We start from the raw sequence: 12,257 nt of genomic DNA on the forward strand, positions 1-12,257 counted from the left end.
GGCAGAGGGTAGATTTAGGCTAGATATCAGGAGGCGCTACTTCACGGTCGGGGCAGCTAGGATCTGGAACCAATTTCCAAGCAAAGTGGTGCTGGCTCCTACCCTTGGGGTCTTTAAGAGAAGGCTAGATGTACACCTTGCTGGGGTCGTTTGACCCCAGTACTCTTTCCTGCTATGGTAGGGGGTTGGACTAGATGGTCTACTCAGGTCCCTTCTGACCCTAGAAACTGAAACTATGCAGTAGTAGTGTAGAGAGAAACATTTTTCTGAATTAAATAAACAGCAGGCTCCACTTAAATACGAATACTGAAATTAGTTCTAACTCCTTTTAAACAAATAATTATTGTATAGTATCCTTTTAACTTTAAATTATCAGAATTCATGCAACAACACTTAATTATCTCTTTCAAATAACTCAGGCAAGAATAAAAAGCTATTCATTTATACATGCTTATTTCCTTTCTTTCAGCCATCTTTCTTTCACTTCAGAGAATCAGGAGATAGTGTTAGAGCAGTGACTCAACCTTTTTTATACTCAAGTCAACCATTCAAAAATTTTCAAAATTTAGTGGCACTACATTAAAGGCTAAAATGTATTGCAGATATTGTAATTCTATTATTAATTCACATTTTAGCAGTTGATTAGGTTGTTACAATTGTATTGTATTTACCCCATTATCACCACTGTTGCAGCCAAGTAAAACTGCTGTGTACGTCCTGCAGAGCCATATCTGGAAGCAGCTGTGGAAGGAGCTTATGCTCTTGCTGCATCCCTTCCCAGTCCAGACCTGCAGTGTTGCTCAGAGACAGAGACACACAGGGCAGATGGAACTGTCCCATGCAACTCTCTTCAGGAGGTATGTCAGAGCCAAAGTGACAATTGGCTGCAGCAGGAAGGCATGCTGACATGCTGCTGGTTCTGGGGCTCTTCCTGGTTCAGCACCATTGTACCTCCTGAAAATTAAGGCATGAGCCACAGTTCTTCCTGGTGGCACCACCATAGGGTGAAACTGCTCCACTCACCTTTGTTTTCAGGAGGCAAGCCAGAGCTGAACTGGGAACAGCTGCAGCAGGAAGGCACATTATACCATGCAGGCCAGCATGTCTTTCTGCTGCAGACACTTATCAGTTGGGCTGTAGCTTGCCTCCTGAAAATGGAGGTGCATGGAGCAATTTCACTCTGTGGTGGGTGCAGCAGTGCCAGCATTGTGGTACCCTTTGCAGGTTTTTGTAGCTCCATATTTGGGAACCACTGTGTTAGTTTCCAAATACCATCACTTAAATTGTGTAGACAGGTTATTAAAAACTGAGACAAGGAATAGTTGTCTTCAGGCATGTGAAATGTACTCCCAAATACTTTTGGCATAGCGAGAAAAAGACTGCATCAATAAATCAAATGATAATGATTTCCCTGGTACTGATGCTTTTATAATTTTACAGAATACTCTGGCAGTGAAGAAAACATCAACATTTCCCAGGAGCCTTCTCCCCCCAAATCTGTCAACATGACAAGATACAATTCTTCAAATAAATCATATACCCAGCTAAGTACACTACCTCTACATGACTCTGATTGTGGGCATCATAAAGAGAGATTGAAAGTAAATGGTAAGATGGCTGTCATTTGTGGATTTCATTTTATATGCAAGTAGCAGTTAATGTGAGTAAAAGAAACCTGCTTGATTTCTCATAAATGTCCAGCTGCTGTCATAGGGAGCATCATCTGAATTGCATGGTACGGAAAACATTCCCAGGTGAAATCTTACATTAAGAGGCACTAGGTGAAATCTTGCTGTTAAGAAGTGGCTTTTTTACTAGGTGGTGTTGTAAATGAGGGACAACTGTATTGCATTAATTAATCAAGTGGAACATTAGTGCCAGTTTTCCATAGGTTTCAGGTTTGGCTTCATAGTTGATAAGTTTCTACAGGTAGAACAGAAATTTGAGAATAAAGGACTCTCTGGTCTAGCAAGTAAAGATATAAACATTGGCTCTAGGTTAGAGCTAGACAAAAACTCAGAATATAAATCATAGAACATTTGGGTTGGAAGGGACCTCAGGAGGTCAGCTAGTCTACCCCCCTGCTCAAAGAGGACCATTCCCAAATAGATCATCCCTGCCAGGGCTTTGACTAGCCAGGTCTTAAAAGCCTCCAAGGATGGAGAGTTTACAACATCTCTGGGTAACTTGCTCCAGTGTTTTACTACTGTAGTGAGAGAGTTTTTCCTTGTATCTAACCTAAACTTTCCTTGCTGCAACTTGAGCCTGTTGCTCCTTGTTCTGTTATCTGCCATCACTGTGAATAGTCTAACTCCATCCTCTTTGGAACCGCCCTTTGGGTAATTGAAGGCTGCTATTAATTCCACGCTCGGTTTTCAATTCTGCAGATTCAGTAAGCCCAGTTCCCTCAGCCTCTCCTCAGAAGTCATGTACCCCAACCCCTTATCAAATTCATTGCCCACTGCTGGACTCTCCAATCTGTCCACATCCTTTCTGTAATAGGAGGCCTGAAACTGGAGACAGGATTCGAGATGTTGCCTCACCAGTGCTGAATAGGGGGGAATAATTACTTCCCTCAATCAACTGGCAATGTTCCTACTATTGCAGCCCAATATGCCATTAGCCTTCTGCAACAAGGGCACACTGTTGGCTCATGTTTAGCTTTCATAGATTTATAGAATGTAAGCTGGAAAGGACCCTGGAAGATCATCGTGTCCAGCTCCCCTGCACCAAGCAGGAAAGACCACTGGGGTTAAGCGACCCCAGCAAGGTGACCATCCAGTGTCCTCTTGAAGATTTCCAGGGTAGGTGATTACACCACTTCTGGAGGGAGCTTATTCCACATTCTGGACACTCTAGGCGTGAATAAGTTTTTCCTAATGTTGATCCTGAAATGGTCTTCCAGGAGTTTGTGATCATTGCTCCTGTTTTTTCCCAAGGGTGCCCTGGTGAACAGTTGTTCACCAAGCCCTTAATATATGTCTCTGATGTAGTGGTAAGCTGCTACCAAGTCCCCTCTCAGCCTTCTCTTCTTCAGGCTGAAGAGACCCAGGTCCCTCAGCCTTACCTCATATGGCTTGTTGTGCAACTCTCTGATCATACGGGTGGCTCTTGGACTCTTTCAAGCTTTTCCATGTCTTTGTTGAAGTGTGGTGCCCCGAACTGGATGCAGTATTCCATCTGTGGTCTCACCAATGTTGAGTAGAGCAGAAGAGTCACTTTCTTGATTTTGCTGGAGATGCATCGATTGCACGCCAAAGTATTATTTGCCCTGCTGGCTACAGCGTCACACTGCTGGCTTACGTTCATACAGTGGTCAGTTATTGCCCCCAGTTCTCTTTCATTCGTGGTGCTGGTCAGATTGGTGTTGCCAAGCCTGTAGGTGTGCAGGGGATTCATCCCCAAGTGGAGCACTTTACATTTCTTATTACTGTTCACTGTAACCCCCGGGTCCTTTCCTGCAGAACCGCTGCTTCCAGCCTGTAGCAGTGAGTGGGATTGTTCTATCCGAAGTGCAAGACTTTACCTTTGTCCATAGAATCATAGAAGTAGGGTTGGAAGGGACCTTGTAGATCTTCAAGTCCGACCCGCCACCTGGGTGGGAGAAAGACTGGACTTCTTTGAGTCCAGCCAGGTAGGCATCAAGCCTCTTCTTAAAGACCCCCAGGGTAGGAGCCAGCACCACTTCCCTTGGAAGTTGGTTCCAGCTTCTAGCCACCCTAACTGTGAAGTAGTTCTTACGGATGTCTAATCTAAACCTACTCTCCAATAATTTGTGTCCATCATTCCTTGTTATGCCAGGGGTGCTAGAGGAAACAGTGTTTCCCCCAAACCCATCTGGTCCCCCCTAGTGAGTTTATAGACAGTCACCAGGTCCCCCCTCAGCCTTCTCTTGTGAAGGCTGAACAGGTTGAGGTCCCGCAGTCTTTCATTGTAGGGTCTGCCCTGTTGTCCCTGGATCATGCGGGTGGCCCTCCTCTGGACACTCTCAGTGTTGTCCACATCCCTCCTGAAATGGGGCGCACAGAACTGGACACAGTACTCCAGCTGTGGCCTGACCAGCATCGCGTAGAGGAGGAGGATCACCTCGTTGGCCCTGCTGGAGATGCACCTGTGGATGTACGACAAGGTCCGGTTAGCCCTGCCAACTGTGACCTCGCATTGTAGGCCCATGTTCATCTTGGAGTCAATAATGACTCCAACATCCCTTTCCACCTCCGTGCTCTCAAGAAGGGAGTTTCCCATTCTATAAGTGTGCTGCTGGTTTTTACTGCCTAAGTGCAGCACCCTGCACTTGTCAGTATTGAAATGTATCCTGTTTATTTCAGCCCACTCCTGTAACCTATCCAGATCTTGCTGCAATCTTTCCCTCCCCTACTAGCATGCTCACCTCACCCCAAATTTTGGTATCATCAGCAAATTTAAACAGGTTGCTTTTCACCCCATTGTCTAAATCGCTGATGAAGAAATTGAACAGCGCAGGCCCAAGGACTGAGCCCTGGGGGACTCTGCTGCCCACTTCCCCCCAGGTCGAATATGACCCGTCCACCACCACCCTCTGAGTATGACCCTTGAGCCAATCCGCAATCCATCTGACTGTGTAGGCATAAATGCCACAGTCGCCTAGTTTTTTTTAATGAGGATGGGGTGGGGGACGGTGTCAAAGGCCTTGCTGAAGTCTAGAAAGACTACATCCGTGGCGACACCTGCATCCATTGCCTTTGTGACCTGATCATAAAAGGCAATCAGGTTGGTCTGACATGACCTGGCCCTAATGAAACCGTGATGGTTGCCCTTGAGCATCATCCCTGAAGCCAGCCCATCACAGATGTGCTCCTTGAGGAACTTCATGAGATTTCTTTCGGTCCAATCTTCCAATATATTGAGGTTTTTTTGAATCCTAGCTCTACTCTCTGACATATCTACTACGCCCTCGCTTTAAACATCTAGGGAGATTTTCTTTTTGACTTGCCCTAAGTGCTTTGGCTAGTTTCACAGCTCTTTCTGTATTGCTGCCGAGGGGTGCATGATGTATTGCATTCCACTGATATCTGTGGGACTGCATATGTACTTAAATTTAAGCACAGCCTAAAGGGCTTTACTAGGTTTGAGCCAGGAACACACAGCACCATGCTGTAATTTCACTGCCCTAGCCCACAAGGTGCAGCTAAGAAAGATTTATGGTTCTGGTTGATAAGATGAAGCATATGGTAACAAGTTTCTAAAATACGCTGAAACCCAAGATGGAATCTCATAGGACTAAAAAAGTTCCAGCTTAGACAGGTTTCCATATTGATAGGGAAAGTCCCTAGTTCTTTTCCTCGGTGCTCTCTGCCCAGCCCCTCTCCTGTGCCATGCTCCAGGCTCACACCCTGTGTGCATATGTGCATGTGCACATGCACACTCAAAATAGGGTGGATTTGGCAACCACTGAATCCGGATCTGGCTGGGAGTGTTAGTCAGCTGACTGGTGCTCTTAACTGCAAGAGCATACTGGAGCCTTGTAGGGCTCCAGTATATTCCCAAGGCCTGAAGTGTCAATTGGTGTACTGTCGCTTCCGAGTTTAGGAGCCTTTCCTTGAAGGGCTCCCATGCACCTCCAGGTTAAGGAGTGCCCTGGCCACATTTTCTATTTATGTTGCAATGGGAACCAGCCAGAAAACTTGCACATATTTTGCGTAATTATTTTGTGGCTTATTCCCTGTTTTATTGCACCATTAATTGCATGACCATATGGCCAGTTACTACTTAAGATGGGCGTAGCTGATTAATTACATCTTAAGTGTAACATCTGCCAGGGGTCTCAATGCTACTTAATGTCTCAAGGTAAGTGCCACTTCCATGAATTTTAGATACTATTCCAACGTGCATAACTTCTGCATATTTTCAAAAGGATCTGCTGTGGCCAGTTATGCACTGCTGCAACTCCATTCTACCTGGGAAGCCTGGAATTCTGTGCAAGCCCCATAACTAACAGAAGGAAAAACTGAATAGCAATTTTTCAAAGGTACTGTTCAAAGGACTTGCCCAAGAAACAATAGACCAAGACAGGCCCATGTTGGACCCTCCACTTCTGCTGAAGTTGATCCACTTAGCAGCCAAGAGGAGATAATGGAGGAGCAAGGAGAGCAAGACAATGGGCCTTGCTCTGTGTCTCAATGTGATGCACAGCATTAGAGGCAGGAACTGGGACCAGAATGCAGGGCAACCCTCCCTTATCAGGTCATAGGAGATACCTTCTGAGAATGCTTGGAAGACCATATCTAGTTGCACAGGTGGAAATACAAGGCAAAAGCTGTGAAGCATGAAGAGTCATTTAAACCTTTACTTTTAATTAGCTAACTAGCACTTAGAAGCCGAAAGATAAAATACGATTTGAGCCAGTATATCCTGAGTGGTCACTCACAAGGATCAGCATGCATCTCTTATAACGCAACACTTACCTAAAATGGTGCCTAAAGGGCACCCTAAAGGGACCTAAACCAAGCATCTGCTTCCTAGGGGGAAATTAGTGCTTCCAATGCTAGTTGTTTGGCAACTTCTGTATTGTCTACAGACAGCTGGAGAAGGGAGGGGCAGAGGAATGGAAAAAACATTCTGGACCCTCTCCTTCTTGTGCGCTCGATGCAAAATTGAGCACAAGTCAAGCCGGTAACTCATTAAATAGAAAAATATGTACTTTTTAATATTAAAAAGTCTTCTGCCATGTGCATGTTGGGATCACAGATCAGATCCCATTTAACCATTAGTTGAACTCTGTCAGCAGTCTTAGACATCCAGAGGTGAAATAAGATTTGGGCAGTTGGGTCTGGAAGTTGCAGTGTTTTCTGGAGTCTGCCACAACAGTAGTATTCTGCAGCACTGTCTCCTACTATAAGAAATGGGTTTGAAATATATAACTGAGGCTTTAAATAACAAAACAGTTGCACCTCAGGAAATGCTGAGCTATTAGTAAGCAGCTTATTACATCTTGTTGCAACATGAATGGAGTCTAACGCCACCTACATGACAAAAGGAAATTTCTGATATCAAATCATATGGATTTTTTTTGTTCCTTCTAGATAATCCATAATTTAGCTTAGAATAAAACCTTACTGTGTCCTGAATTCATTAAAATTAAATCTTGAAAACACGTATTTGTCAGTGGTTTCCATATAATTAACTTATTCCAGAAACAGTTATCTTTAAGATTATGGTACCGACTTGTTCTTTGTTCCATGGGAAAAAGAAAATCTTGTTTTTGAAGAAGAAGTATTTTTTGTTTGGGTTTTTTGTTCTATTTGTTTTTGGCATATTTTCAGAGATAGGTTCGGGACTGAAATCTTAATGTCAAAAGCTTTGGTAATGCAAAAAAGATTCTGAAACATCTACTAACAGAAGAGCCTTCACTAACAAGTAATATACAAATTCAGTAGTTTCTAAGCCTATTTTTAGAATGGTGGTATCCAACCTGCATCATACATGCCATGACAGGCATGGCACCTGTGGCACACGGCAGACTCAGGCAAGGACAAGTAGCACAGTGGAAGATAGGGGAGGAAACAAAGCAGAGCGGCATATTGGGCAGGGGAAGGGAATTGGAGAGGCACTTGGGGAGAATACAGGGCTAATCTTTAAACACAGACTTTCTGATCTATTTTAGAATTGCTTGCACTGGGCATCTCAGATTTACATTATTAATTTAGAATAGCCACCTCATTTGGCTTCTTGCAGTCACTGTGATGGTTTTTTATCCAATTTATCTTCTGTGAAACAGACGAAGAGACCTTGAGTGAATCGTCTACAGATAGCTTGGTTTGGAGTGAAGATGACTGCAGTCGGGATATTGATATGACCACTAATCCAGATGAGGATTTTGATGAAGAAGACAGTGACTTTGAAATTGTTCGATGCATTTGTGAATTGGAAGAAGAAAATGACTTTATGATTCAGGTAAATGACTGTAGAGTGTGGATGTTCAAGTAAATACAGAAAAGGGTGATGATTGAAGCCCCAAAACATAAGGACCTGTGTTGGGAGTATGTGAGACTGGATTCCTTTGTGGAATAGCTCAAATTCCTTAGGCCAACAAAACATGAGCGAAATGTTTTATTCTGATAGAAGGTGGAAAATCTAGCTTTTGCTAGCTAATTTCTAAAATTCCATATCGTTTTAATTGGAAATAATGATGGCACCATCAGGATTGTCACTATTAAGGTATCTTTCTTGAAAGCTTGAATGCAATCTTCAGTTATAAAATGAAGAGTTTAAAAGAGTGTTGGGAAGGAACTGTACCTACTGTTTAAAAAACAAATTAATTACACTCTTAACAAAGCTGTAACAAAAATGGTATGTTTAACTTGTCATGGGCGTTGTGGTTTTTAAAGACAGGTTTCTTTATTAGGTTTGGAGAATAAATGATTTAAAATAAAAATATTAAGTGTTTGATTTGGGCTCTCAACTTGTCTTCCCTATTAATTTTCAAGAAGTCTGCTAATTTAAGTGTAAAACCCTCCACCGCAGTACAGTGTCAAAATGTGTACTTCCCATACTTGACATAGTCATGAATGAGAAAGTACAAGGGCAGGGTCTACCGTTGATACAATTCATATAGTAGATATCATTAAGTGTCAAATCCTTTAAAAACTTTTAAGATCAGAGACGGGAGAAAACCATGAACAGTTTGTTTGTTTATTGTTTTCAAAGTTCTTTTTACTTGCTGAGATACATGCATGTTAACAGGAGAGCACTACTCAAGGTGCTATAGCTACAGACTATTCCAGCCAGTTCCTTGACAGCTTCAGACAGCAGAGAAACAACCCATAGGACCAAGTTCTTGATTTAAGTTTCTATATCTCCAGCTCAGTTCACCATCGCTCCTTTGGCAAGTAGCATAGTATTTCCCCAAATTTCAGCTAGTCCTGAAAATAAAATTTGTATCAGTTTTATGGGGTTTTGGATGTCTTACAAATTGTGCTTATAGCACCATCTGTTCGCAACCTGTCCAACAGGTATCAAAGCAATCTGCATTAACCATTTTGGTGTAGAGTTCTCCCAGGTACAGTAATGATTTGACACGTGAGGGCACTAGAGGAGCCATAATTCAGGAAACATTTGGAGGAAGCCAGCTGCCCTCCAAAGGACTTACTCTGGCTTTCTTCATTGAAAGGTTTCCAGATGCCCCACTGGAAGTAGGTAGCTTGATGGCAGGAATGCATGTTGACAATAGGGATGTAAATATTGTTTTAAAAATTGTCCGTTTAACATCCTCTAATTATATTGGTAAAACAGTTAACCAATAGCACACTCCTAGTTTGACCTCCAGCAGGAATGGCTTTGGCCCCAACCCACTATATCTTCACTATGCTCAAGGAAGCATTGCAACAGCTGGAGCCAGTGGACTCCGAGTCTGAGGGGCTGAGAGGCAGCAGGGCTGCAGCTCCAGCCTTGGGAGCCACTGTTGCAGCCCTGTTTCTCTTCCCAGGATCCCTGATGCACCTCTCTGGTGTGTTGTTGGGCTGCACCCAAGACACAAGGGCCGGCGGCAACCTCTCAGCTTCGACATCACCTGCTCCAGCTGCTGCAGCGCCTCCTTGGGCTGAGCCAGCCACATGTTTAGCCCTGGCTCGGGGCTGGGCCAAGCTGTGCACACCACCAGTGACATCAGTGGAAAAGGGAAAGATGTAGTGTGCCCAGCAGAGGCCACCCTGCTGGAAAGCAGACCTGACTGTCTCCTCCTCCCCTTTCCTCTGAGGCAAGCTGAGGAAAGCCTGGCCCAGCAGTGGGAAGGAGCCTTCAAGGTCCAGGCTTTGGCAGGAGGTGCTGGGAGCCCTTTGCTCGGTCTGGGCCCCACTGATGTGTTGGGGCCTGGGAGTCTCACTAGTGGAAGGCCCTGCCTGACCGTTGGGGACAGAGCTGGCAGCTCCTTCCCTCCTTCCCCATGGGAGCAGGAGGTCTGCAGCCCCAAGCCTGTAGGGGTGAGAAGAAGCCTTGGCTCCACAGAGGGGCAGCGCCCCCTAGTGGCTTGGTTGCACACCCCCTCCCCAGTGCTGCGTTTAGAAAGCTGACTGTCTTCTGAGGGAGATCCTTCATTTAAAAAAATAGCAGGTTTTGAATCTCCTTGCTTAAATTCTAAAGACATGAGGAATGAGGGTTTTTATTTAACCATAATACAAGGTCTGAGATTATTTGCTTACTTTGGCATACCAGAATAGGAAGAGTTTGATTACTTTTGTTCCTGATTCAGGAGGGCAAGTAACATTTTTGTCTTGATTCTAAAAGCTTCCCTTTTTTGGGTTGCTTCAGTCTTTGTGAGCAAGTGATCCTTCAGCCAAATTCTTTCATACTCTCACCATATACAAGCTTGGGAGGGAAAGCAGCTACAGCTGGAGAAGGACTAGATTGACTCAGCACTGGAAACTTTGGCCAGATTCTTTGATGGGAAAATTTCTGTAGTCTGCTGTTCTAGTGGCTTCCGTATGGGTTTAGGTTGTACTAAATGTCTCCAGGTGGGAAGAACCACATTGGCATGCATACCTCTCAGATGGGAGCTACCATATCCCCTACCAGTGATGTTGAACATCTTTACCCAGAGAACTTCTACATCCTGCATTCCAATCTGGAATTATTCCACTTTGCATCTTGGGTTTTCTAACCTTAACCTGTTCCGTGGAAATGAGGAAATCCTGTTAGTTGAGAAATCTGCATTTTTCCTCAGACTTGGAAAAGGCATCACCACGAGCAGCAAGATAACAAGCTGTCTTCGTAGTTAGTTTTCAAGTTGGGCTTTTTTTACTGCACTAACATCTCTCAGCCTTTTCAGTCAGGGTATACCTGTGTGCCATTCCAGCATACCACCTTCCTGTGTAAAGCCTCTCTGGTCAACTTAATCTGGTAAGATTCTTTTAAGAAGAGGTGAATGCATTCCCTCTGCTCAAGGCAGGATCATCCCTACATAAACCTTTTTACACGAGTGATCATCATATAAGGTTTTAGAAACTTCGAGAATAGCCCTTGTGTATAAAGAAGTGAGCAGTAGGGCGTAATGCCTAATAATCAGTCCACTATTTTATATGGACAAAAATCTGCACTCTTATCCCAAGTTTATACCAGAAATCATTTAATTCTATAATAAATTTCCATACCTTGTTTCTGTTTGAGAAGTTTTATTTATATAAAATAAGATAAATTAGTTGCTCAAGACTTTGGGAATCGGTGTAAGAATATAATATCTTCATATACCTGTTTAAGTAGAATAGGAGATGACATACTTAGCTGTATAATGCAACCCCATAATTGTATAGGTGGCTTTGAGTGGCATATTTCTGTTTCCACTTAGAAATCTACAAGGCTGCTAGGATTTCTATACAGATTCATATAAGTTAGGGTTGGAAGGGAACCTCAATAGATCATCATGTCCAACCCCCTGTATAGACAGGGAAGTGCTGGGTTCAGATGACCTCAGCCAGCTGCCCATCCAACCTCCTCTTGAAGACCTCTAGGGTAGGGGAGAGCACCACCTCCCTTGGGAGCCCTTTCCATACCTTGCCCACTCTAACTGTGAAGAAGTTCCTCCTAATGTTTGCAGAACAATATTTTGTGTTCTTTCTATCTAGATCTCTTGGTTACATGGAGAATAGTTCTCCAATATGTTTATTTAGATCTTAGCCAATATACTTGAAGATCATAGCACATGTTAAACTCATACTTTGGGGAATAATTTTATGTATTTCTTGAAGAAAAGGTAAATAATGGTACCTTCAGTTCTTGGGAGAGCAGATCCTGGTGACTCCAGAATTTCATTTAGTAGAATGTTTGTTAGTTAAGAACTGGCATGGGATTTAGTGGTTGTCTTGTCTGGGGGTTCCTATTAGAAAAATACATGTGATCTTTTCCCCTGTCATCATCTGGATTTGTATATTGAGATGGCTTTCTGTTTTGACTAGGTCAACTTTCAAAAGCTTTTAATGAAGGATACATTCTTTGATGCCTTATATGTTTATGCTTTTCATTCACCTACAGGGGTGGGTGGGAGTATATACTTTCCTCTGCCACTGCTTCTCAGGAACAGGAGGGCTTGAAGCTTTCAAGAGGCACAGGATTGTTTCATAGTTGGTAGGGTCAGAAGGGACCTGAGCAGATCATCAAGACCGACCCCCTGGCATAGCAGGAAAGAGTACTGGGGTCAAACGACCCCAGCAAGGTGTTTGTCTAGCCTCCTCTTAAAGACCCCCAGGGTAGGAGCCAGCACCACTTCACTTGGAAGTTGGTTCCAGATC

The 12,257-nt window shown here is 43.7% G+C and overlaps 1 protein-coding gene across 8 annotated transcripts in view; it reads left to right on the forward strand.

Moving 5' to 3' along the window:
* Positions 1 to 12,257, forward strand: part of PHF20 (PHD finger protein 20) — a 147,053-nt gene that overhangs the window by 118,683 nt on the left and 16,113 nt on the right. For all 8 annotated transcript variants that reach the window (XM_019550721.1, XM_019550728.1, XM_019550725.1 and 5 more), the window contains 2 exons: positions 1,441 to 1,608; positions 7,757 to 7,932. In XM_019550721.1, coding sequence (XP_019406266.1) covers positions 1,441 to 1,608; positions 7,757 to 7,932 — 344 coding nt within the window. The remainder of the gene's footprint in view (positions 1 to 1,440; positions 1,609 to 7,756; positions 7,933 to 12,257) is intronic.

The sequence above is a fragment of the Crocodylus porosus genome, unplaced genomic scaffold (genome assembly GCF_001723895.1).
Source record: "Crocodylus porosus isolate Cpor-Errol unplaced genomic scaffold, CroPor_comp1, whole genome shotgun sequence".
NCBI lineage: Eukaryota > Metazoa > Chordata > Crocodylia > Crocodylidae > Crocodylus > Crocodylus porosus.